The sequence below is a fragment of the Melanerpes formicivorus genome, unplaced genomic scaffold (genome assembly GCF_026170545.1).
Source record: "Melanerpes formicivorus ecotype bairdi unplaced genomic scaffold, bMelFor1.0.p_v2 SCAF_8, whole genome shotgun sequence".
In the NCBI taxonomy this organism is placed as follows: Eukaryota; Metazoa; Chordata; class Aves; order Piciformes; family Picidae; genus Melanerpes; species Melanerpes formicivorus.
In genome coordinates, this window is record NW_027142360.1 from 14,951,151 (window position 1) to 14,977,587 (window position 26,437).

Here is a 26,437-nt window from a genome sequence, read left to right on the forward strand (position 1 = left end):
TAACCGAGAGCTGATTGCTATCTGCCTATGAAAATAGAGTTTCCTGTGCAAACAGTTCACGTGCTCAGCAAGTAACAATGCTTGTTGACTTTGGTTGTCATTCTTTAAAACCAGCAACTTTGTTCTAACAGCTTAAAGAAATGTATTTCAAACATTCATTATCGCTGTTTCCTAGTAACTTCAGTACAAAGATCAGGTACCTGTCTCAAAACCTTGGGTAACATAAAGTTAAGTTTAGATGGACACAGCTACGTTTTTTACTGTAAAGATTTTTATAAAGTGCAATTAAAAGAAAAATTTCTCATGGAAAATTCTCTTCACTTTTTAAAATAGATTCAGGTCTTCTCAAAACATTTCATTGATCAAACACAGTAATAAAGAGTTAGCTGTCTTGTCTGAGGGGGGGAAATAAAGGTGGAAATAGTGTTTAGACTTCAGAGGGTGTACAAAGCCACCTGGTTGTAAAATATTTTAATGGAAAAAAGCAAGATATCAATTATATGTCCTCTGAATCAGGACAGCTGCTTAGCAATCCACTGACTCAGTCCTCAAAATACTGCCCTCATGTTTTGCAGGCTGTTATCTGTCAAGTTCTCGTGGTACGATGGCCTAAAGAAATCCCTTCTGTCCTAGTCTCCTCTCCACAGTTCATACTTTCATATATGTTTTTAAATGGAAATATTTGGTTGCATTTACTGTGGGCTTGCCTTAAACTTTGATTTGATACTTATATATCAACAAGTCTGTAAATGTATATTAAATTTTCAAATAATTACCAACATATTTCCCCCCCCCCCTATTAAAGTTCTATGTAGCTTGCTCTAGATAAGGAGTACAGATTTAATATTCAATCTCAGCCAAAGATCTGCTCCGTATAGAGTAACCTCCTCAGTCAAGGAAAATCATTCTATATGCATTGATGTAATTTGAAGTATTTTAAGGCGATAAGGTTTTTATTCCCTCCCCACCCCACTGCCTTACACTAAGAACAAAAAACCTTTTCTTTAACTAAGTCTCCCTTTTTTTTTTTCTCTGTAGAATTGATGTAACTGAAGTTCAGATAGCCATAACGATGCTGCTCTTGATATCTGCATATGGTGGAACAGCAGTATGGGACTATCAGGTAAGTGTTTTAAGTTTGTAGACTTCCTGATGAATGTTCAGTTCCTGTTAAGTATTCAGTGTTCCTCTGGTATTGGAATCTATCCTGTGCAAGTACCATCAATGCCTACTAGTTGTCCAATGTTGTATTTTAGCTTCCTGTCCAAATGTAGGTTATCTTTATGTTGTAGTTAATTTTGGTATAATGGTGTGACTTCCTGTGCACAAACTTGGGAAAAAGACTCCATCTGCCACATAGGAACTTCTGATCTGAAACAAATACTCTGCATATACTTAAGCTTTAACAAACCAATTTTGTTTTAATTTGTTCTGTATGTTTTATTGTAAGACATACACTTTTGTTAAGCAGAAGCAGTCTGCAGAAGAGAAGGCTCCCAGGTGACCTAGTTGTGGCCTTCCAGTATCTGAAGGGGGCCTACAGGAAGGCTGGGGAAGGACTTCTCAGGATCTCAGGTAGTGATAGGACTAGGGGGAATGGAATGAAGCTGGAGGTGGGGAGATTCAGGCTGGATGTGAGGAGGAGGTTCTTCACCATGAGAGTGGTGAAACCCTGGAAGGGGTTGTCCAGGGAGGTGGTCGAGGCCCCGTCCCTGGAGGTGTTTAAGACCAGGCTGGACGAGGCTCTGGCCAGGCTGATCTAGTGTGGGGTGTCCCTGCCCATGGCAGGGGGGTTGGAACTGGATGATCCTTCTGGTTCTTTCCAACCCTGAATGATACTATGATTCCTAGGATGCCTTATTTTAAAATTTAAATATGAAATCTTTAACAAAACCATGGGATGAAGTTAGGGGTTAAGTAATCCATATTTTGGTTGGGTAATCCCTATTTACATGCCAATGGAGATGTACTGATTTTTAACAGTTAAGTCAGAGACAACTTAAATGTAAATATCCATATGTAAAGAATTCTTTTCTGACCCAAGCTGTTTTCCTGTCTCTGGCTTGTATTCTGATCTTCAGAGATGCACTTTGGTGGATGGGATCCTTCTAGGGTCTTTACTCAGAAATGTATAGTTCTGCTTGGTTACAGTACATGGAGGAGCTGAGATCATTCTATGCTATTGATAAACAATACAAATTAATTCTAAATTACCAGCTAATTCAAATAAATTAATGAGTTTACTCAGCAATTAAGAAATGTTTAGCTATTTTCTTTTCACTTCCCCATCCTGCAAGACACTTTTTCTTTTTTCCTTCCTCCCCCCCCGCAGCTTATATTCATATTGGAAGAATAAAGTAGGTGCATTAGACTCGAATTATGATTGATTTTATTTCAGTATTAAAATCGGCGGTAGTTATGCTGTACCTCAAGATACTCTCAAAAATATAGTCAATGGTTTCAATTTATTGCTACTTCTTTTTAAATCCTCTGCTGCCTTTGGAAGTTTCCTTGAAACTGCAATTGATTCTGAGGGGTAACTGCTTAATTACAATTTGTATCTGGAGACTATTCTAAAGGCAAAGATACAGCGTACAAGCAGCAAGTTCCAAAATACAAAGCAGGCAGATGGTGTTTGTGTTTCCTGTGGTTCAGTGTTGTGTTACCCAGTGAAATAGAAGGAACTATCCCTTCCCCACACACAGCCCCCTCCCCCATGCTTTGGTGATAAAGCAGTCTGTGTCAAGTTTTTGCTTATGTAGTAAAAATATGTGAAGGACATCATAAGGACAAACACAGTAAGACCCATCAGAATTTCTAGACCAGGACTTAAGTACTCAAAAGCTGAGTTTAAACATTACAAAGGAATTTGTCTCCTTAGTAAGGAAACAAATTCCAAACACTGTCCTCTTGAGCTTGTTCCCAGGAAAGTGAGTTCAAATAAAAAAACCTGTTCAGGAGGTGTCAGTAGGCTTTTTTTTTTTCAATCACTTCTTGAAAAAGGTGTTAACTTCTAATATCTTTCTGTTGTTTTTCCTGCAAAGGTGCCTTTGGTGGGCTTAGAACTGAAGTTCTTGGCAGTTTTTGGCATACTGTGTGGAACAGCACTTTCTTTTTTCAATTACTTCCGTGTCATATTTGGTGGAGGGGTTGGAAAGAATGGATCTACAATAGCAGTAAGTTGCTTTAAAAAGCTGAGTGAGATTTCAGTAACTTATGCCCATAATTTACTGAATGTCAAGTGATCTCAAGGATTTTATCTGTTTAGTGTTTAAGCAGACAAGCACATGAGTGGTGGGTGGCTAAAGCAAAGACTTCATTATCTGGCTTCTCTCTGCCTGTTATTGGATTTCTTCTGTTGCAGAAACCAGCTATAAATTTTCTTACAAAGTTGATTAGTGGTCACTGCAAAGGATAATGCTAGTGGGCTTTCCCTGAGTTTTGACAACTCTGGTTTTGTTTAATGGGATTTGATATATGTATAAAATCTGGACCTTGTGATGTGACTAATGCCTAAGGCAAATTTTCTGTCCATTTGTATTTCAGGGAACAAGTGTTCTTTCACCAGCCCTGCACATTGGACTACTTATCACATTGGCTGTTATGATTTATAAAAAGTCTGCAACTCAGCTGTTTGAAAAGCATTCTTGCCTGTATGTCTTGACATTTGGATTTGTGAATGCTAAAATCTCACAGAAGTTGGTGGTAAGGAATCTTGTTTCAGTCCTAAAGTTCCTAAAACTAAACTGGTTTTTGGCTTAACACTTGCTGGATCAGTGAGCATGGCAAGTTTTCCCGTTCTACTGTGCTACTGTATTACCAGTTTCATTATGATCAAGACAGTGAATGAGGCTCATGCTCCTACACTGAGCTTATAGATGGCACTGATGCAAACACATAATTACTGCTGAATGTATTGGTTAGAACTTCGTTCTGTTTAATTTACTCCTAGAACTGTCTGCCTTCAGTGTAAGTATGGTCTCTCAAGCTATACTAACAGTGCTGTGACTTCTGATTTAATTATCTTAAATAGGAATTTAATAATTAAAATAGATACACTTTTCTATTTTTACTGCTGTTGCAATTAAAAACCTCATCATATCTGCCCTGTCTCTAAGAATGGAATATGGAAGGATCAAGGCAAGGGAAGGAGAAAAGATTGTCCACAGTAATCTTTCTTCTTCTCTTGTTCATTCTGTAAAGAATCTCCACTAAACTGTGAAAACAAGTCAAGTAAAGTAAGCAAAAACCTTAGTTTTAGCTGGCCTTTGGCTAAGTAAGGCAAACATTTTCTAGCTAGACTTGTGAACAGTTTTTCAGGCAAGTAGTATTCATTTTCAGAAAGCACAGCAGCACTGAAAAAACAGTGGGGAACCCTGCAGTTATCTAAAATGCTGTGCTATAGATGTAACGTTATTCTGAAAGAACATTGAAGGATGTGTACTCATTTCTTATATAATAAAAACATCCTAACTGATAATTCAAACAGCTGTTACCACTGATTAAAGTGCTACATATTGATTGAATAACCTGGAAAGAGGTTACTTGGTCACTTGGAAAGAAACTGTCAGGGATCAGCAGGCCCTGAAGTGTTTATGAAGCCCTTGGCTTGCCTGCTGATTGCTTCTCGAGCCAGAGAGAGCAGAGTGTTGCTGGGTAAGGACATCAGGATGTCATCATGACCTTTCAGAACTAAGGTGGAGAGGTTCTGGTGGTTATCTTATCTTGCAGTGGTGCACTGCTGCCTATCTCCTTTTTTTCTTCTTTTTTTTTTTTAAATATAGGTGGCTCACATGACAAAAAGTGAAATCTGTCTTCAGGAGACTGCATTTATTGGGCCAGGACTTCTGTTTTTGGACCAATACTTCAACAGTTTCATTGATGAATACATTGTTCTATGGATAGCATTGGTAGGCACTCCTTTTTACACTTTTCTTGTGGAGCATACTGAAAGGAATGGAGTCCAAGGTTGTTCTGGATGGCTGTGTTTCCTTGGAGCAGAGATGTGAAAGTAAATTTACAGATCTGAACATTTAGTTCAGGTGACTTAAGTTACTCTGCTAACTGCAGACTAACAACATTTGTTTATCAGACTTTTTAAGTGTTTAATACTAGTTGGGTTTGGGTTTTTTGTTTGTTGGTGTTTTGGGTGGGGTTTTTTTTTGTTTTCTTCTAAAATAGGCCACTACATATTGAAAAGCTTGCTAAACTTCTCTTGGTTAGATTAAAGTATAAATTAATTTAGAGTAGGAACAATTAAAAATCTATAGATTTTCTTTTTAACCTGTTCTGTTTTGTTTTTTTGAAGTTCATATCCTTGATTGATATGCTGAGATATGCCACTGGTGTATGCCTGCAGATTGCTGCTCATCTTCATATACATGTCTTCAGAATTTCATCTCATCAAGCTCCTGAACAGGTTCAAAATCATAATGACTGATTAAATAGGTCAAGGACAAGAGAAGAAGCTGTTAGGGGAATGCTGAATGAAGAGCAGACTCTTTTTTTTTTTAACATACTTTTGGAAGACACATTAAGCTTTTTTTTCTTTTTTAAGAGTTTTATGAGAAAGCTCACTCTATGCCAGAGACTACCAGCTGTTAGAATTACTAAATACAAAGTCCTACTTTTGAACCAGGATATATTATTTCTCCCCTGTGTTCTAGACATTGCAGCTGCTATTTTGTACCATGAACACCACATTTGAAACTTTTGCCATTTCCTGTTAGGAAACCTTAATTCTGTACTTCTGGTCTGCTGAATGTAGACTGCAAACCAGAGTGCTACCAACCAGAACTCTAAGAGGGATCTTACTTTCCCTAGAGCAAGTAACTAATCTTCTAGAGTTAGTTTCTTAATGTTCTTGGAACTGTTGTGAATTGGTAGTCAGAAGTATCAATGAATACAGTACTGCATTATTAAGACTGGTAAAATGAGGCATCCATGAGGTAAAACCACTCAATCTGTTCTGGTTTCTAAAGAACAGGGTACTGAATCAGTTGGATGAAGGAGGTATAGCTGAGAAAAAATTTCTTCTATTTCAATATACTGTTACGAGTGCCTTTAGGATTCATGCATTCTCTAAGACCTAAGTATATAACTTACTGTTAATAAATAGTGGTAGCTTATCTTTTCCTTCAAGGTCAGGTTCTGGTTTTGTGCCCATAATAAGGTTTGCCTCATTGTACTCATTATCTAGACTATAGGCTAACTTTACCTACCTTAACTTACATCTGTGAAATGACAAAGTTCATTGATAAACTTAAATGACTGTGATTGACTGTGACAATGCATCCCACCCACAATTAATTCCCTCTGAAGTATGTTTGTTATTACTGCATACCTTACCTATCTAATTTGTCTTGTAGCTATCACTGTACTTTATCCAACCAAAACTGCATGGAACTAAACCCGACTGTATAGTAAAACTCTCCAGAAAACAAAGTCAGGCCCACTATCAGCTTTTCTCTTTCTTTTAAAAACAGACCCACTGACTAACATAATGTGGCTAGCAAAAGGGCTGTTGGCATTAGAGAAAAGCTGAATAAAAGTAGTATCTGTATGAGCAAATCATGACTTGTACACAAACCCAGTAAGCTTAGGCTCATTTGAAGAGGTACCCTTGGAATATGATTTTTGTAAAAAGCTTTTGAATGTAAGTGTTGGTTACCACTTTCAGTTGCTGGTATGTAGCTGAGCTGTATAAAGTCCTTCCTGAACTGTACAATAAAGAATGCTATGGTTTGTTCTTAAAATATTATCATTGCAGCTTTCCAGCTGCACATTAATTCAAAAAAGACTTCCTGAGGTGCTCAGGGAACTTTAGAAATGGTGTATTGTCTGCTAAACTTAGGGGGAATAAAGTGCCACCTACCACACTCCTGCCTAAGAATTTGGGTAACTGCAACAGTAATCACCACACGGCTAGCATTCTAAGTCACTCACATGAATTCCAAATTAATCCTGCTACTCATGTTTGAGACTGTGAAAGACACAGCATCTGCCCATGAATTTAGTCTGAGCATAGGCTGTGGACAAATAGATGATAAAGACCATTTCAGTTTGTCTGCTGAAAAGATATAGGCATCTTTTTTTTAGAGTGAGAAGGTTTGATTCCTCAGAATGCTCAAAAAACATGTCATGTACCAGTAGGTATAAGTAGTTTTAAGGATATGATTGAGGTGTGTGCATGATAGGAAACTAATGAAGAAATCTGTCAGAAAGGCAAAAGTATGAGGCAATACTAATAAAATCAGAAACTTGAGTCAATACTAACAACCTAGTACTGAAGATAGGAAGTAGGCACTGTTAACTGCATTTCATAGCATCATCTCATCATCCTTAGAGGGCTTAGACTCAGCAGCACAGTTACAAACTAGGATCATTCTAGCAATGTAACTTGTGTGTTTGCTTCCTCCCTGAGTCTTAGATGCAGAACAAAAGAGATCTGTACCATTTGCTTGTTCAGCTTCAGTTGCAGCCTAATAGCTGAAGTTTCTTTAAGTCAGCCATCCCTAATCTGGCTCCCAGAACTCCCAAAAGCAAATTACTTGACTTGGAGTAAGAAGTGCTAGTAAGCTGAGGAGAAGAATCTGTAAGGACTGGTTTTGAAATACATTGTTATGAAAAACATCACATTTGTGTGAGTGGCTGTGTGGATGGCTTTTGTTTTATCCATAATTGTATTAAATGTAAGCATTAAATATGTTAGGAACTACCTAATCTGTAAAAGTGGATATTGAGGCATAATGGCTTTCTGTAAAAACAAACTGTATGAGCTGAGTGTTGAATTGACACCAATTTACTGTAATGAGACACATGAAATGCTTTATCCTCAAAACTTAGGCCTCTCTATAAGTGCTAATCATCTGGAATTGCAAAAGGTAATATTTGACATACTGGAATAGGCTCCCTGGGGAGGTGGTTGAATCCCCTTCCCTGGAGGTGTTTAAAGGATGCAGAAATGGTGGTGCTAAAGGACATGGTTTAGCACCAGACTTGGTAGAGTTAGGTAATGGTTGGATTCAGTGATCTTAAAGGTCTTTTCCAACCAAAATAACTTTACATGCCTTTGACATCTGAGAACCATAGTAACTTGAATATAACAATAGCTATTTTACTTCTAACAGTGGTTCTGCAAGTACTATATACACTAAGCCAAATTAAAACTTACGCATATTACTTGAGCAGGTGTCATATAAAGCTATGACAGCTCATCATTCAACAAAAGAAATCTGCTTTTTGCATGAATTACAGCAGTTCATCAATCTCTTACTAGTACATAGTCATTACAATGCCAGCCTAACAAAAAGTTAAAAAATTAATTTACAATAGTATCAGCATGAAATAATCTTGCACGAGCTATGTCACACTCTGTGAACTTTTATAACTGCTGGTATAGGAGCAGGTTAAATGTTGAAATGATGAAAATCTTAGAAGTCTACAGCTTCTGAAAAATGCTTCTATTTGCACAGTGTGCCTAAAGTTACTATGTAAAATCTGGATAATTAATTTTTCAGTAATGTGTCCCATTGTTACAATTTGGCATTAACAAATAAAAAACAATTTAAACATTCCAATGCTATTTGAAGTATTAAATAGCTAAAGATTAATTGGACAGACAGTGAATGGTTTGGGGTCCAGAACCCCCAAAGTAATATATTTATTAATACATGTTCATACAAGAAGATTAGAACAATCCATGAAAGGATTAGTTAATAGGAACTTTAAAACATTTAAATCTTAACATACTTCTCCATGGCTAATGCCTGTACTTGTATCATGTTACATAGGTACAAGTTGTTTCTCCAGTGAGCCATCAGAATAACATGGACTGAAGAGACTTGCGAACAGTTGCCATCTCCTGCTGTTGCTGTTACAAGAAAAGGAGATAACACTGAACAAATGCCATATCAATATGATTCCTTTGAGCTAATTAAATGAGTGTCAAATGACATTTTTATAGAATGTTCTATTTTTGCGTTTAGCTAACTTTGTCAGAGATCTAATACTTACGGTGTCCATCATAATCTTCTTCTGCAACATTGCCATTTCTTTGCGAAGTTCACTTTGTGCACCAACTAGAAGATTTTCACTGGTCTTCTCCAGCTCTTCTATGCTCTGAAGTTAAGAATAATCTTAATTTAGAACTGTTCAATGTCAAAGGGTTAATTTAAAAAAAAACCAAGCAAACCATGACTCAGATTGCAATTTAATTTTTACAATAGCAAGGGTCACTGATAATTGATGAATTTTGTCACGAGCTTGACACGCATGGTACAGGACTTTGTACTCCATTCTACATTCCTGTTCAAACATTACAGACAGTGTGAAGGAAATGGTCCCCTCCACTCAGCAGCTGTGAGGTCTCAGCTAGGCCTATATTTCAGTAAAGACAAGAGTTCTACAAGAAAAGATTAAATAGATATGTTGGGAATGATAGAGATTTAGTGTTATAGCAAGACTGGAGACTCAAGGTAAGGACTATAATAAACGCCCTTAAATTTGATTCTCTGCACATTTGGCCCCAAATAAGCCAAGTAAAGGTCACTGGTTATCTTCCCTTTTCACATAATGCCTAACTCTGTGTAGTTGTATTTTCCTTGACATGTATTTAGTTAAGCTTATTTGAGGCTTGATTTTGACCTTTGACCTTCTTTTAGGAGGAAAATCAAAATAATAGTATGAAGTCTCTGATGATTTTTTTTTACATTTTCAAACAGTTATTAATGCTTCCATAATATCATCTGTAAATTTCAATTATCTTAAATGGATCTCACATTTGTTTCTTGAAGCTACTAGCAAATCACCCACAACCTAACCAAATATACAGCTACCTGAAACTTCAAAAGGGAATCAGTTATAGAATGATTTGAACAGAAATGAAGGTTTGTCAGAAATTGTCAGGCTTGATTTACCCCACATAGGAGTAAATACAGAGGCACCCACAAGCTGGAAAGGAGCTTGGCAAAAAAAGAATCTGAGGGTCCTAGTGGACACCAAGTTGAATATGAACTAACATTGTGCCCTTGCCACAAAGAAAGCGAACACCCCCCTAGGCTGCATCAGGAGGAATGTTGCCAGCAGGAATGTTGCAGAGTTCAGGAGAAACAGACATACTGGAGAGAGCCCACCAAACAGCTGTGAAGATGATTAAGGGACAGGAGTGTTTCTCCTATGAAGAAAGGCTGAGAGCTGGAACCCAGAGAAGGGAAGGCTCTGGGGCAACCTTACCAATGCAGACATAAATATCTAAAGGAGAGGGTGCAAAGAAGATAGAGCTGGGGTTGAGGTGCCTAGTGACAAGACCAGAGGCAACAGGCACAAACTGAAACATTGGGAAACTTTTACTGTGAGCATGAACAAGTGCTGGTGCAGGCTGGGCATTTGTGGGCCATCTCCGAAGATACTAAAAGCCAACTGACTGTAGGTAGACTTGCTGTACCACCTGCTGGCCAGACAACTTCCAGAGGTCCATTCCAACCTTAGTCCTTCAGTGATTCTGTTGTATTGCTTTTATGACCTCTGCATTCATTGCAAACCCAGACATTCAGGGTTTTCTCACATTTTCAGTTTCTGATACCTTACTTAGAAAACAGTGGAAGACAGAAATTCTGGGAATAAAGTGGGTTTGTTCTTCATGTAAAATGGAAGGCAAAACAGCACAATTGATCAGTATACATCATGTGTATAAAATAGATTATCTTTGTAAGCACTGTCCCAAACAATGGTGTTTACAGGGGCTCCCAGCAAGTACACAAAATACACATAAAGCATCAGTAGAGTTAAACAAGACAAATTGCATAACCATCCAGCTGGGCCTGTTTTCACTATAAATCACCATTTCCATCACATTCTTTCTGTTGATGTTTTAGTGAATGCTTACCTTGAATACTAGGTTACAGAAAGGAAAACCCTTTCTAATGAATACTGTTTACAAAGAGGTTAAGGGAGCTTTAACTGGAGCTCTGATTTTAAGGCAAATACAATTAATTTACTTTAAGTTTCACCTTCCATACATGAAGAGTAATAGCTGGAAAGGTTAATGACAGAAAAAAATTGGTATCTAACTCTCATTATGAGGGATGCACCTGACAGCAGTAATAAAACCAATAAATTGCAGCCTAAGATGTATTTTTAATAGATTGTCCAGTTTCACCTTTTTAAAAATCAATTTAAAAAATCTAAAGGAATAATTAAAGTCCTCATGATTTAACTGACCTATATAACCTTTAAATTGGTACCTAACTGTGTTCTGTTTAGGAAGTGTGCTGTAAGGGTTATGGTTAAATACCTGAAATGGGTAAGCAGATCCCTGTGAGAATACATTTAACCAATTCATTTATTAAATATGCAGTGTGTATACATGTGTGGAGAGGACAAGCCATGTTCTTAACAAGTGAGGGAAAGATACTATTCATGCAAGGCTGGTACTGTCCTTAAATGAACCTTAAATCTCTATTTCATAAAGGTTGAATTAATACAACTTTCTTATGTGATATAATACTTGCCCTCTAAGGAAAAAAAATGTGTACCTTTAAGAAATGCTCATAGAGTTGCTTAATGGTTTTCAGTCTCTGAGTTTGAACTATTCTTGCCTGTTGAAAAACTTTTTGTTGCTGACGAAACACATTCTGAAGCAGAAGCAAAAGAAAAATATAATTTCATTAGTTAATCAAAAGTGCTTGGGCGGCAACACTAACATCGTTCATCAGAATCAGAAACTATGCCTTCACTGGAAATCTGGGTTATGTAATAGATCTCGGCCCTATTCTCATTAATGAAGGAAAGACTAAAGATTGAACTAAGCCCTGAGTGTGTCCTGAGGTCCCTTATGACCTGAATTATCCACTTGAGATCCTACAAAGACTGCTGTTCAACACAGTTCTTGAGGATATCCCAGGAAACCGGTGCCTAGGGAGCAGCAAAACTTGCAAATGCATTGGGACTAGAGATGCAGCAACAAGTTACTACATAGCATTATACAGTTTGTACCCTATTTTAGTGATCAAATTCTCATGCATTTATCATATACAGGCATATTTTTAAGCAGTGCATGCTAAAAGACAACTACTTTATTCCTGTGTTCTCTGAACCCAAAGACGGGATGCACAGAAACAGTACACGTCTTCCTTCTCTATAAATGCTCTTGGCTTTTGTCAAACTGTATGCTGGCATCACTTACTGCCATTTATAAACTTCCAGTGAAATTTAGAAATGCACTCCACCTTAAAATACATTTCAAAACTTAAAAATTTAAATGTTGAGAGCCACCAAACTTGAATTTAATCAAGAGGCAAACAATCATATGTTGGTTTACACTGCATAAAGTGTTTCCACATTTCTTGAGTGTCAAAACAATATTCCCTCCCTGCGAAAACGCCACAAAACTCATGTCGAGATCAAAACCCACCACCAGTTTTTCTTCCTGCTCCTCTGCTTTCTGCAAATCTACATCCCATTGCTGAAATAAATTCAGGAACTGCTGGGAGAACTCATGATTGAGCTTCGACCTATAAACAGATACCGGCCGTAAGTATGACAAATGCTATGAAAAATGACAAGGAAAGCTTCAAGGTTCAACACATATATGGAGCAGAATAAAATGAGCTGGCATAATTGAAGAAACAGTCTGTTCTGACAGCTGAGCCTGAGTATGTTGTGAAAAACTGAACACGCATAGACACACACACTTCCTGTGTCAGTGTGGGTTATATAAGGAGACAGCACTCATACACAAAACTCAGGTTAAAAAAAATTTACAACTTTTGTTCCTAACTATCAGGAAATTCCAACGGAAGAAAAAATAAAAAGACAAAAAGAAAACCAAGGGCAATTTTCCATAAAGTAAAAGTAAAACTATCTCTTTAAGATACCATGCTCTTAAAATTCCAAATCTTAAGTTTCTGTTTCTCCATTCAAATCAGCACTATGCTAAACTACTAGTGTCAATTTAACCATGTGGACACAGCTTGAGGCAGCAGAAACAAGAAGACCTGAGGAAATACTTAGCTATTAGATACATTACTGGCTGTTTAACTATCCATGCTGTAACACAAAAACGAATTTGACTTCACAAGTTTGGAAAAACAAAGGTAAATGTTACCGTTGGTCTTGCTGCATTTTCCAAACGTGTTCTATCTTCTGGTTACTGGTTTTGAGTGAGGCTTTAGTATACATCTCTAATCTTTTCCTCTTTGCTAAGAGAGCCTTGTTAATGTCAGCTAAAAAAACAAAGAATACTTTGAAATTATGCATACTAAGATACACTGTGCCTTTTATTAAAAAAGCTGATGAGTGATGCTTGGGAGAAGTAAATGGGGTGAGTTCTAGTGGAAAGAAGCTAACATGATCCAGGCTCTTGACTGCTGTGTTTAGCTTCAGTGTTTCCATTATGTACAGTTAAATCAGTTCCTTCCACACAGTCTCATGGGACCCCCTACTGATTATTATGGCTCAACATGGACAGCTAACATACCATCATACAAGAAGCATACATACATGCTTGCAATACCAAAAGCACAACATCAGTTCACACTGTGTATCTCACAATCTGTAAATGCTTCAGTCAAAGACAGGGATACCTTGCACAAACCTCATTGCATACAGACATGTTCTTTTCTCTAGTATCTAATGATGTCTCTTTAATGGTGTCCTGTGTGACAGAATGAGGGGCAATGGATACAAACAAACACAGGAAATTCCACCTCAACACATGGGAAAACTTTATTGCATGGGTGACAGAGAACTGTAACAGGTTGTCCAGAGAGGTTGCAGTCTCCTCTAGAGACTTTCAAGACCTGTCTGAACGCATTCCTGTGTGATACGCTCTGGATGACCCTGCTTTGGCAGGGAGGTTGGACTCAATTTCCAGAGGTCCTTTCCAACCACTAGGATTCTATGTAACACAATAAAAATCCTGCTTTGACAGGGCAGTTGGACTAGATGATCTTTCAAGGTCCCTTCCAGCCCCTGAAATTCTGTGATTCTGTGAAAAATCCTCACTAGTTCAGCTGCAGGACTGTGATGCCAGCTCAGAGTTTGCAGACCTTCAAGGAATTTAGTTATGCTGACACATTTTTATTTATTTTTTCCAGAAAAACCACCTGTTCCAGAGTAATAGCCAGATTACTTACATTTATAAATAAAGGTAGCATGTGATTACTCTTACTGTGAACATATTGAATGAATGACAAGATATTTTTCATATTTTGGAGAAAGTTTAGAAGTGTTTATGTGAATGTAAGTTGTTAATGTAAGTTGCTGTAATGTGATGTTTCGCATTAATTTACATTTGAAAATCCAGCAAGTCACACCTTAAGGTCAACACAGCAATACAAATCACTGTACATTTCAGGAAACATCTGTCAAACCTCTCTCCACTCTGCTGAAGCATCTGTCCCTGATAATGCCAAACCTATTATTTTTGAGGTGACAGCATCCTCTCTCTATCTATTTATTATCCTTACTTCCATGCTACTTTTGAGTCTTCAAAAACAAACAATCCTAGCTTTTCAACACCAAAATCATCCTCCTATCTAGTTTGCTACATCTACAAAAGCATTCTAATATGTATTTTAGCAGCAATTAATAGATTAATTGATTAGGGAATTGCTTGAACTTCTCTTCCACCTTACAATTTACATGAAAGTAATGACTTTACAGCACCTTCTTGTACACACAATGAAAGTACTAATCAGCTATTAAGTATCCAATGAACCACAGAATAGCTTAGGTTGAAGGGGACCCTACAGATCATATACTCCAATCTCCCTGCCATGGGCAGGGAAGCCTCTCAACTAGACTCGCTGCTCAAGGCCCCATCCAACTTGGCCTTGAACACCGCCAGGGAGGAGGCATCCACAACTTCCCTGGGCAATCTATTCCAGAGTCTCACCACTCTTGTACCGAGGAACTTGTTCTTAAGATACAGTCTGAGCCTACTTCCCTGCATCTTAAAACCATTCCCCCTGGAAATTTAAGTGTAAGTAAAGCCATCTGAGGATGTGATTATGACTGAACTAAATCCAACTGGGCAACATGCATAAATCTCTCATCACTAGATGACTTGCATTACTTACTCTCATTCTTTAGCTCTTCTAGAAACTTCTATTCTTCTTACTGACTGATGAAATTATTACTCTTTTCTACTGATTCCCTCTTTGCATTTCTGAAGAGTACAGAGTACAGTCTACTCTCTAGCTCATTCTGTATTGCAACTACAGTCTACTTCCAAAATTCCTTGTCTAGAATTGAACTATTTGTCCCATTTAACTGCTTATGTTAACTTCTACTTGCCTCTCATTTTTCACTCAAGTATCGCAATACCCAGTCTCTTCTATGTCATCGCAACAAAAAATTAAGAACACCTAACTCATACTGTCCCTTTCCTCTACAATATAAACAGTACCTCTCAAACTTCATCTTGTAATTGGAACTGTCAAAAGAACCTGTGAATACTTCCTTTTTTCCTTTGTAATCATCTTCACTAATAAATCTCATTTGATATTCAGTTATTCCCTTTTATTAATTCTCTTTCCTCTACTTAGATATAACTTCTGAAAATGAGCAGGTTGGTTGGGGGGTTTTTGTTTGTTTATTGGTTTTTTTTTTCAGAAATTATGAAAGTGCTACAAAGACTACTCACTTTATGTAAATCTTGAAATTTATTTAATCATAGAATGGCTTAGGCTGGAAGAGATCTTAGAGGTCATCTAATCCAACTGCCCTGCCATGGGCAGGTAAGGAATGGTAAGGAATTACAGCAATTCTGCAGCTTAAGCATAAACTGCCTTTTAATTTATTAGAATGTAAACATACTTACCTCCAAATCTCTCCAGCATATTCTGTACTTCACCCCTACAAAAGAGTGTTTAAAATTTTTTTTTTTGTCCATTTTCTGACTTTAGAATAAAGACTTGTTAAATATGCTTAAAACTAAGTTTATTTGTGTGCCTATTACTTGGAAAGAGCTACTACTGTTCTGCAAGATAAACAATGACATTCCTTTTCTCCTGCTGGGAGAGGTCTCTCTTTTAGAAGCAATTGCCTTAAAAGAAATTTACTAGAGTAATCTAGTTAATTTACTCCCCAGTAAAAAGGCAGCATTAGGCATTTAAATGGCCTTGAGTGAGAGATAACAGTAAATAAAAGTGAACATTCCTTAAACAAAACAAAAAAAAGAAAGCACAAAAGGTATTTGGAATATCAAATGAAAACAAATCCATCATAGTTAGCATGACTGGCACAGTAAGAAAAATCCATGACAAATAGTATCACGATTGTTTTTACAACACCTTTAAGATGATAACATTTGTGTGGAAGGCAGAAAAGACACATGGTAGGTAAAGCAAATGTTTATAGCATTGGCTCTACAGGACATCACTTTCTTTTTAGAAGAGTGAAGAAAAACAACAACAACAACAAAAAACCCACTCCCAAACCTACCAAAACCTGAATTTGGTAAGATTTAGCTGCAAAAGTAATTTATTTTTCATGTGATAGTTTGATCACTTGAAGTATTTCTAATGTCTTCAAACAACTAATATCAGAGAGAAAAAAATTATCACCAATGTAGAATAGAATGGAATGGAATGGAATGGAATGGAATGGAATGGAATGGAATGGAATGGAATGGAATAGAATAGAATAGACCAGACCAGACCAGACCAGACCAGACCAGGTTGGAAGAGACCTTTGAGATCACTGAGTCCAACCTATCATCCAACACTATCTAATCAATTAAACCATGGCACCAAGCACCCCATCAAGTCTCTTCCTAAACACCTCCAGTGATGGTGACTCAACCACCTCCCTGGAAACTATGTAATAGGAACACAGTAGGAAACATACATCACCTTTTGAAAGAATTTTAAGAACTCAATCAAGTATATAATTTTTAATGCATGTTCAAAAGTATCTACATGGAAACTGCAGAATTACTCATTTTAAAATATAACATTTTTTGCCTATAGGTACTTGTCCTGGCTAAACCCATGACACTCCTGTATTGTCACCTGCTTTTTGAATCAAACACTAAAACAAACAGACAAGCAAAAGAAAACCAACCAAGCAAAACATGTAAATTGGTACTTATTTAAAACTTGCTTATTTTGAAAAATAATAACTAAGTAAAATCCTAATCTTACCCCACATCATCTGCAACCGCATGAGTATTCACCAAAGGTCTCTTCTTTCCATGCTTGTCCGTTACTGGTGTTTCACCTCAATACAAATTTCAAAAAGTTACAAAAATAGCTTTTATTTTGGGGATGTCATTTGAGTTATTGAAAGTGTAATTTTTCTGTAATGCTACTTCTCTGAACGTGTCTCATGGGTCTCAGTTCCCATCCATAACATATGCAGCTCCAAACTTTGAATCTCGAGCTGACAGACGGTAGTAAATTACTCTGCAAGACTAGATTGGAGCTGGCACTGCCTTGAGTTCCTCTAGGCTGGTCTCAACCAGCTTTTTGGCTCCCACTAGAGCCTTAGAATCATAGAATAGAATAGAATAGAATCAATAAGGTTGGAAAAGACCTCAAAGATCATCAGGCCCAACCTGTCACCCAACACCTCCTGACAACTAAACCATGGCTCCAAGTGCCACATCCAATCCCCTCTTGAACACCTCCAGGGATGGGGACTCCACCACCTCCCTGAGCAGCACATTCCAATGGCCAATTACTCTTTCTGGAAGAACTTTCTCCTCACCTCCAGCCTAAACTTCCCCTGGCACAGCTTCAGACTGTGTCCTCTTGTTCTGGTGCTGGGTGCCTGGGAGAAGAGACCAACCCCCACCTGGCTACAACCTCCCTTCAGGGAGTTGGAGAGAGCAAGAAGGTCTCCCCTGAGCCTCCTCTTCTCCAGGCTAAGCAACCCCAGCTCCCTCAGCCTCTCCTCACAGGGCTGTGCTCCAGACCCCTCCCCAGCTCTGTTGCCCTTCTCTGGACACCTTGCAGACTGACCCCAGGACAGCACAAGGTGGAGAAAGGCAAGACAGAAGAAATTCAACAGGCACTTACTCCCAACTCACAATGTATCAACCACGGGAAAGGTATCAATAAAGATTGCAAAAGTCCAATTGGTAAGAATGTAGTTTTTAAAAGAAATACTGAAATTGTGTACTCTGACCTTTAAACAGGCAAAATCACATATAGATAATTATATTCTTTTTAAAAAATACATAAATCTTTGACTATCAGATTTCTGTTAACTGGGCAGGGATAATTTAGTCTGAACAAATGAAGGATAGGAGGTATTAAGAGAAATAAACCCTGAGATACCTGCTTAGACAAAATCAGGAAATGGAGTTTCATCAAACTTCACAAAAAATGATCATGATGAATGAGAACTGCATTTTAAACCAAGTCCTTTTTTTTTCTGACACACCCTCAAAATGAAACAACAATGCCTTTCTTGAATTTTCTTTTTTTCCTCAGCTTTCTCTGCTTCTTCCTCTTTTATTTTCTTTGGTTCAAATTCTTCATGAAGTACTCTTAACCCTGACAGCATTAAGCCTCCCAACTCCCCTATCCAACTCAGCGCTCCATACAAGCAAGCAGAGCTCTCCTGTTCTATTCTGATCTGACAGTGTTACAGGCAGCCAGGTGATGGAAGGATATAGCATTAAAATAAGGCAACAAAATCATGTAACAAAATCCTACTCTGCTGAAGAGTCCATCTATAATTTTAAGACATAGTAGTAGACCATACAGAGCTATTCTATTAGCCTATCTAACAGAACGGAGGCGAGCAGTCACAAACGTGAACCATGCTAACAGGGAAGTGCCTTCATTTCTGTTCAATCAGAAATACTATAACCTTCACGTTAAACAAACAAAAATATCACATGAGCACCTTCTCTAACATCTTCCTCTGATCCACTGAGCTCTTTTCTTTCCTCGAAGTCATAAGCAGGTAAGGCTCGATGTTCCTGTGCTGGTTTACCGGCTTTTCCTCCATGCTTTCTTCCTGATGGTGCCATAATAGGTGTTCTTCCTACTCAAATATCTTGTGTATTTAACAACGATTTCTCCAAGAAACTGGTGTCCTCTTTTCACCCTGCCAAAGACAGATGCAAAATACACCAGTACTTCTGTGAGTTTGTGTGGGGCTTCTCATCATGGGAGTCCACCTGCTTCTATCTCAAGCCGCAGGGGAGACTTAGGGCTGCAACACAGCACGGCCACAACAGATTTCTGAGGCAGGCCGCTGGGGTGTCAAAGGATGAAGGCACCAGGGTATCGAACCCGTTCCCTACTCTCCGCCCCAACCTTTCCTCCCTCTCCCTCTGCCCTCCGATGGCCTCTTGTCCATTCCCACTGTCTCACCTTTGCGCTGCTGCCTCACACGGTGGGGACCCACCAGCAGCAAGGAGTAGACTGCTCAGTCCCAAACCCTTCACTCGCAGTCGCAGCCCTCACGCTTCCTTGGTCACCCCTTGCCCCTCTCCCGGGCGAGAGAAAGGCAGAGCTGAGACAAGTCGCAGTCCCAGATTCAGCCGCTCCCGCCCCGGGAAAAAGGCGGGAAGCCGGGCGGCCCTCACAAAAGGCAGGGGGCGCACGGGCAGCAACACCCCCCACGGGGTACTCAGAAGCGGTAAGAGCGGGCCGGGCCGGGCCGGGCCAGGCCAGCCTGTCGGGCAGGTTCAGCATTAAACTAGTTTGAATTTCAATGCTCTGATCTGGTCTTACACTTTGTTCTAGGAAAATGGCTTTAATTTCTCATTCGGGCCACCAAAACCCAAGCATAGGAGGTTGTTCTGATGGATGTAGAAGAATTTTTCACCGCCTATGGAAACAGGCAGTGTTTCTCCAGATTAGTTTTACAAACTACATGGTTTCTGTTTCAGATTTTCTGCCCTCAGCCAGGTAGTCTGTGCCTTACTTAGGAAGACCAAATACAAAAATCTAAATTGAAACAACCCTAACACAATTTCAATTTTCAATGTTTTCACTAACCTCAACTGTTTGTTGAATTTTACTTACTCTCTCCTTAAGTTTCTATTGCATCTGGCAGGGGTCGAGGTAACTTTACCTCAAAGCAGCTCCCATGTTGCTGCATTTTATACTGGTGACAAAATAGCACTTGGTAAGGCCTGCACTGGAGCTGCCACTCCAGCCAGGAGCAGGGTGAGCGGGGGACACATATCTATGACTGCTGACCTGAAGTGACTGAAGAGTCAGTCCATGCTATGCAACAGCACACTCCGCAGTAAAAGCTGTGTGTTTTGGTCTTTCCAAGGTGGCTGTTGCTCAGAGGCTGTTTGGGAATTCATCTGCTTTTGGGAGGCAGAGTATCTCACGATCTCACTCTGTAGCACCTGGTTTTGTGTGATTTCTCCCCCTTCGCTTATTAAACTGACTTTATGTTGACCCACAGGTTTTTCTTGCTTTTCCAACTTCCTCCATCCTGCTGGCAGGAGGGAGTGGGAGAATGGGTGCTTAGTGGTCACCACAATACCATTTGCATCTTATCCTGCTTCACTTGCTCTTTTTCCCCCCAAGTACTGTGCACACAGAGTTTAGGAGTGATTTTAAGTGAAAGCTTCTCACTAAGTTTACGTAACATCCTTCCGGCTCTTATTACTGTACTGAAAAAAAGCATGAATGTACCTTTGTAGTTTTGTTTAAACAATCTGTTTATTTATAAATAACTTCAGCAGAAAAACTGCCATAAAATGTCCACCAAGTTTTTCCAACTATTTTGATTAAAATGCCAAATAATTTAAAAAACAGATTCTAGTCAAATTTGAATATGCTTAATAACAGCTTGAAGTGTAAGAAGCTATCAAAGCTTTCTTGCAATGTCTCAATTTTCTCATATTTCTTGAAATGTCTCATTTTCTGTTCATCCAAAGTATTTTAGATTTAATAAATTACATTCTGTTTCAGCACAACATATTGCTAGCATGAAATATAACCTTCATAATTAAAAGTGCTTGCATTTTTACAATGCTCAAAATTTTGATTCTACTTTGAGAACCCATTCATGCTTCAAATTAACATTAAATTATTACCGTGGAAACTTTTAAAGGGAAAAATAAGAACTTTAAACAGTCTCATTAGTGGCTGATTTATCAAAATGGCTGAATTTTGGTTTACTTGAAAACAAAAACAACAATCAAGTGTTAACCACATTTCAGTTAAATTCAAAGCAAACCAATTACCTTACGATACAGATACACGTGCATTTTCTACATGATCCGATTACAAGAATTAATGCTTTTTTGAATACTGCTAATACAATTCGTTGAAAATACACCATCAAAAATTTCTGCTTGAAAAGATTTGTCATCCTTTCCCCACAGAAAACTGCACTATTCTGGTATCAGCAAAATACAGGGACAAGCCCTTTTAAATTTAAAAACACCGTAGCTTTGTGTCTTTACAAGTATTGTTTCGTGAAGTGAAACACTGCTCCCATAAATTGCTAAAAGCAGTTTTATTACCCATTCAGACAGAGAGGCACTTTTGCTTTTATATTTACAATGCTTGTAAAATGCCATACCTTCATCAGTTTCATTTGATTACAACCCTCTTTTTGTAATCAAATCAAGAAATAACAGCACTGTATTCTTTGGAATATAGTATACCAGATATAAAATAGCCTTCATATAACCAGGAGTTGTTGTGCTACTGTATGTTTTTTATTAGTATCCAATTTTTCAAAATCCCAATTAAATATTACAGATATGGATATGAATTGTCCCTATGCTTTGAAGAATGTCAACATCCATAAATGTATACTACTCTAAATGACAAGTTACATAATTCTCCCTTTTCCCACAGGGCTAAAAAAGCAGCAATGACCAAAACTTGCGAAATGTTTTGGAATGCAAGATCAAGGACCTGTTAAGATGATCCCAAACAACTTTGCCTTCCAATATTTTATCTAGTTGGCAACATCCACTGCAATAAATGCAGTTACATTTCTTCAGGTAACCCTTTTTATAAAAAAGGATAACATGGCCATGAACTAATAGCTGAAAAGTAAGACCTGTTGAAATCTGCCTATGTACAGATTTCCTGTAATTCTGTTTGCTTGGTGGTTTTGCTTTGTCACAGCTGCAGCAGTTTATGTACCATGAAGAGTGTGCTGTGGAGATTCGAACTGTAGATGCATGATTCTTCTTGTCTTCTTCATATCAACACAGTTAAATGTCAAAACCACAAAAGACACTTAAGAGATTATTTTAAATGCTTATCACATCTTGAGGTAGACCAATCTCCAAAATAAAGCTCTTCTACACTTTGATTTGTTCATGACCAGCTTCCTTTTGGATCCTTCGCCTTGGAAAAATCTTTCGCTTAAGTGCAATTAACTGAGGAGAGAAAAAATGCAGTATTTAGTTCTCTGCTGGGCTAGATATGTACTGCAGGTCAGGCTTTCATCCTAGAAAATAAAAAATCTGTACCATCCATGGTAATTAAGTCAATATTGTCCTTCTTGTTGGTTTTTTTTTTCCCCCACAGCACAGGAAGAAAGTTATTTACTCAAATTCATCTATTAGGCCTGCACATTTCCAACTGGACTTCTCAATTACCGCAATACAAGCAGACAGTGAAAAGTACAAAATGCCTACATTCTATTTTAAAATTAATTTGTGCATTTAATGTAACACCAGGCAACACTGAGCTTCTAAAAGATCAACACAGGACTAGTAACTTAAACCAGTATTTATTTACCTAGATGTACTACTTTAGTTGAATAATCCCAAAACCAAGTTACTAATGGAGTCCAAGTTTTCTACTCTATACGAAAGTCTGAAAATCAAAGGAAAGATTCATGCAAAAGTTAAAGGTGGAGAAAAATAATAATCAAAAGCCAACCTTTCAAGAATTACACCCTCTTCATCAGACCACGGAAAGTGTTACTTAAGGACCCAACCTGCAAAGAATTACCCATATGATTTGTTCCATTGATTCCCTCTAAGTTTAGCAGGATTAATCATGTTCAAGAAAGCCATTTTATGCTTGCAGAAGAGGAGGTTTTTTCCCTTTGAGTCAGATTCAAAAACTTTTAAATTCAATAGAAGTCCTTGCAATTACTTAGGAATGAGATTTCTGTAAGGCCTCTAAGTATTACTATTACCTAAATTTTCTTCCTGTCAACTTTGCACTTTTACCAGTATTTGTGTTAACAGACCAAGAATTCAAAAGCATCCAAATTTAGTACACCGTCAATCAACTTCATAGCCACCAGGTGCTTGAAAATGGGAATACACTGCTCTCCTTATATGACTTTCTTGTCAAGGAATCTCAACATGAGGACTTAAAAAGTGAAGCAACCTAATTATTAGCCATTTAACATCTTTATTCCTTTATGAAAGACAATTCCTATTTAGTCTTAAAAAACCAAAATTCTATCCTATACTTCCCTGAAGACACAGCAATCTGATCAGTGTTACACATGAAATAAAATATTAATTTTACCTGTTCTGCAAAAAATGAGATGACTGTAAATACAATAAGTATTACTAGAACACAATGAGTCCAGAATTTCAGCTTGTCTCTATATGCCCTCCTGTACAAAGAGAGAAGAAAAGAAAAAAAAAAAACCCTCCTTATTATAAATGCAAATATATAAAGTTTCTTTGAAACAGGCAAAGAAAGTTTTTTCCAGTAATTAGAGCGTGGCTAGGAAGAATACAGATCCTCTCACTTCATGAATCAAAGCCATACAGAGATTACAAGGGGCAACAGGTAGAAGTGGGACTGGGAGAGGTTTTATCTTTGTATCAGAATTTTTTTTGTGCAGTGAGAAGAATGATTAATTGAAACAACCTCCCCAGGGACAGAGTGGACTCTTCACCACTGGAGGTTTTCAAGATTCAACTGGTTGTGGGTGTAAAACGTTTTGATAAACATGGATTTCCATCAGCACTTCAGCATGATTTAACCCACCCAGGTAGAAATAGGGCTATAACTAAATTAAAATAAAGTCTTCCTTTGAAGCTAACAAACCTCATCCTCAAAAAGGAAGCCAACAACATGTCTACCCCTCCAGTACAAATGTCTACAGCTGACTGCACAAATGGGTTTGGCCCCGACACTCTATGCCACTGCCTATGGCAGAACTTGTAGCACTACAATCCACACCTATTGTTGTCAGCAATTTTTCTCACACAACAATAACTTGAAGAGAAACTGTGTAACATACCATTCTTGGAGTTCATGCATGTGAAGAAAACGATTCCGATATTCTCTTGGCAGTTCAAATTGGGAAGGTATTGGAAACATCGATTCATAAAAATCTCTAAGCACTGCTTTCACTGTCTGAGCATCCTTATGACTATGATCAATATTGTCATTTAGGCAAACAAATTTTCTAGAAAACAAGAGGTTGCTGTTAGAATATTCCTTTAATAATACAGCAAAGGTATTGGCAAACTGAGAATACAAACAGAATCCTTTTAAACAAAATTGATTCAGTATCTTTTTAAACCCAAACTGATGTATTTGATACTAGCAGTTTCCTTGTTGCTGCATTATTTAGAATTAAAATAAAATCAATTTAAAGTGCACCAAAGCCACACTTCTCTCTCTTTATATAATGCTGCCATCTAATGGGCTCCACTCTGCATCAATCCAGCGCCCACCACTGGATACAGACAGCAAGTTAGAAGGTCAACATTATGATTCGGGTAAGGCTTTGTTATAGATTAGAACAAAGTGATCTCCACTGAAGAAGTTAAACATACTAAAGTCTTAATACTTTACTGTGTACGCTGCACTCTTCAGAGAACGTCAACATAAAAACTATAGAGATTGTACAAGAGAAGTTATTGCTTGTATAAGAAAGACACAACTATCCAAGCTACTGCAAATTACTGAAACTAAAGCTGCAGCTACTGTGCTAGACTGCTATGTACCCTTGGCCACTGTGACCTGGTGCTTGAGAACAAAAATTCTCTTTCCCACACATGGGCAAGGTTATGTGCTTTATTTATACTGTGAGATACAAGACCCTTACATTTTCCCCAGAGGGAGAAATAATATCCTATGACATATGCCTTGTAATTGCTAACCTTTGTAAGTAAGTAGTTGTGGTCAGCTGCATTCTCTATAGCATGGTGTGCTCTTTTCAAAGAAGAGCAAAGTTCAGACTTCCTGCATGAAGCTGGAAATAAGCAGGACACTAAAGAGCATATGAATTGGCCTGCATAGGGCATTAACATTGTTCCTCACAGTCTGTACTGTTTCTAGCATGTTTGGCAACCTTGCTCTAGACAATTATGTGCAGAGGATAAACACTCATTCAGATTGCTATATATGACAAGAAAAAAAAAATTATGCCTCTCCTTTTTAAAGATGAGTAGGCTATGCTTATGCTTTCAAGTAACATTATGTAAAACAGCTAGTTGTGGCAATTGTGTCTACACTGTATGCATTTTGGAAGTTCAACTTGAACTATTCCTAACCTTGTTCTTTGGATTGGAAACTCAGTAGCCCCTGGGAATGCAGTAGCTGCACTACTTCCTGCAGCCTATGTATCCCTGTTTAGCTTCATCTGAAAGAGGTGCCGTTTACAGACAAGAAGGTTACTAAGCGTAGCAAAGCACAGCAAGTGGGACCAATGAGGCTATTAATCTGTTTTAAATGTAAAGACTATTTTAATGCATCCAAATAAATGAAATCTGATATTTCTTTGGATATTCTAGAATTAATGCCCAGACGATTACAGCTCACTTTTCCTTAAGGATGCAAACCACACATTTAGGCAGATCAGTGAACAATACTTTTAATTCACTCTAGAAGAGATACTGAATAGCTGTTTTTAAAGACTGCACTATTTTACACACAGTGAAATCACAGCAAGGAGAAAGAGACCTCTCCTTTGCTAACAAGGTATGACTACACTTTGCAGGAATAGAGTCCAAGCAATGAAGTCAAACTTACTTCACAAACCAGCCAACAATCTGGGATGTCAAGTTCAAGTCTGACATCAGGAACAACCATTCAAAACAAGAAGCCAGTAACTGCAAGCATGAACTTGAAAACTGAAGATAAGAAACTCATGTTGTATGAGTTTCCTTGGGCCTAACAACACCTGAAATTACACCTACATTTAAATAAAAGAGTCACAGCAGATAGAAAGAAATGGAGAAAGAAGCAGTAGTGATTTGATGAGTCAGGGCACTGCCCACTGCAAACCAGAGAAACTGATTCCTCAACAAAACAACCAACCAACACAAAAACACACCCCAAAACATCCCCCGTAACCCCCCCCCCCGGCAAAAAAACCAAACACCCAAAAAACCACCAAACCCAAACAAATAAACAACTTCTTGCCACATACTAAGAGAACATGGAAGAATAATACATAGGCAAAACTGATTTTGTAAAACACCAATATATTTTAAAACATCAGTAGATTTTAAAGCAGATCAAAATGCTCTTCCTTTAAAATAAAACTGCCTGAAGTATAAACTGTA

At 38.0% G+C, this 26,437-nt stretch overlaps 3 protein-coding genes across 7 annotated transcripts in view; 1 reads left to right on the plus strand and 2 right to left on the minus strand.

Annotated features, from left to right (window-relative positions):
• CHPT1 (choline phosphotransferase 1) overlaps positions 1-8,882 on the plus strand; it is a 21,734-nt gene extending 12,852 nt beyond the window's left edge. Inside the window, exons 4-9 of one of the 3 annotated variants that reach the window (XM_068142248.1) lie at positions 1,039-1,123; positions 3,045-3,176; positions 3,547-3,705; positions 4,785-4,910; positions 5,309-5,419; positions 8,793-8,880. In XM_068142248.1, coding sequence (XP_067998349.1) covers positions 1,039-1,123; positions 3,045-3,176; positions 3,547-3,705; positions 4,785-4,910; positions 5,309-5,419; positions 8,793-8,837 — 658 coding nt within the window. In that variant the 3' untranslated portion in view covers positions 8,838-8,880. Of the gene's footprint in view, positions 1-1,038; positions 1,124-3,044; positions 3,177-3,546; positions 3,706-4,784; positions 4,911-5,308; positions 6,492-8,792 lie in introns of those variants that run through there. The other 2 variants (XM_068142250.1, XM_068142249.1) reach the window with 2 other exon arrangements.
• Positions 8,782-20,084, minus strand: SYCP3 (synaptonemal complex protein 3). Its single transcript, XM_068142251.1, has 9 exons — positions 19,989-20,084; positions 18,859-19,062; positions 17,148-17,223; positions 15,824-15,858; positions 13,106-13,223; positions 12,413-12,512; positions 11,535-11,633; positions 9,016-9,120; positions 8,782-8,872 (listed from the first exon to the last, which is right to left on the minus strand). Exons 2-9 carry the CDS (start codon positions 18,983-18,985, stop codon positions 8,819-8,821), a joined length of 714 nt encoding a protein of 237 aa, XP_067998352.1. The 5' UTR covers positions 18,986-19,062; positions 19,989-20,084; the 3' UTR covers positions 8,782-8,818.
• Positions 20,085-20,602: 518 nt separating this feature from the next.
• GNPTAB (N-acetylglucosamine-1-phosphate transferase subunits alpha and beta) overlaps positions 20,603-26,437 on the minus strand; it is a 38,947-nt gene continuing 33,112 nt past the window's right edge. The window contains exons 19-22 of one of the 3 annotated variants that reach the window (XM_068142245.1): positions 24,163-24,330; positions 23,436-23,526; positions 22,833-22,890; positions 22,239-22,324 (exon numbers count right to left, since the gene is read on the minus strand). In XM_068142245.1, coding sequence (XP_067998346.1) covers positions 22,843-22,890; positions 23,436-23,526; positions 24,163-24,330 — 307 coding nt within the window. In that variant the 3' untranslated portion in view covers positions 22,239-22,324; positions 22,833-22,842. Of the gene's footprint in view, positions 22,325-22,832; positions 22,891-23,435; positions 23,527-24,162; positions 24,331-26,437 lie in introns of all 3 variants that reach the window. The other 2 variants (XM_068142246.1, XM_068142247.1) reach the window with 2 other exon arrangements.

What these genes read in the sequence shown, in the direction of transcription:
- SYCP3 (XM_068142251.1), bottom strand. Translation starts at nt 18,985, where the DNA reads ATGGCACCATCAGGAAGAAAGCATGGAGGAAAAGCCGGTAAACCAGCA. An exon ending in AGCAGGAAGAAAAACTGGTG is followed by an intron (nt 11,634 to 12,412) that starts GTGGGTTTTGAT and finishes CTTCTGCTTCAG; the next exon opens with AATGTGTTTCGTCAGCAACA. An exon ending in AGAAGATTATGATGGACACC is followed by an intron (nt 8,873 to 9,015) that starts GTAAGTATTAGA and finishes TTCTTGTAACAG; the next exon opens with CAACAGCAGGAGATGGCAAC.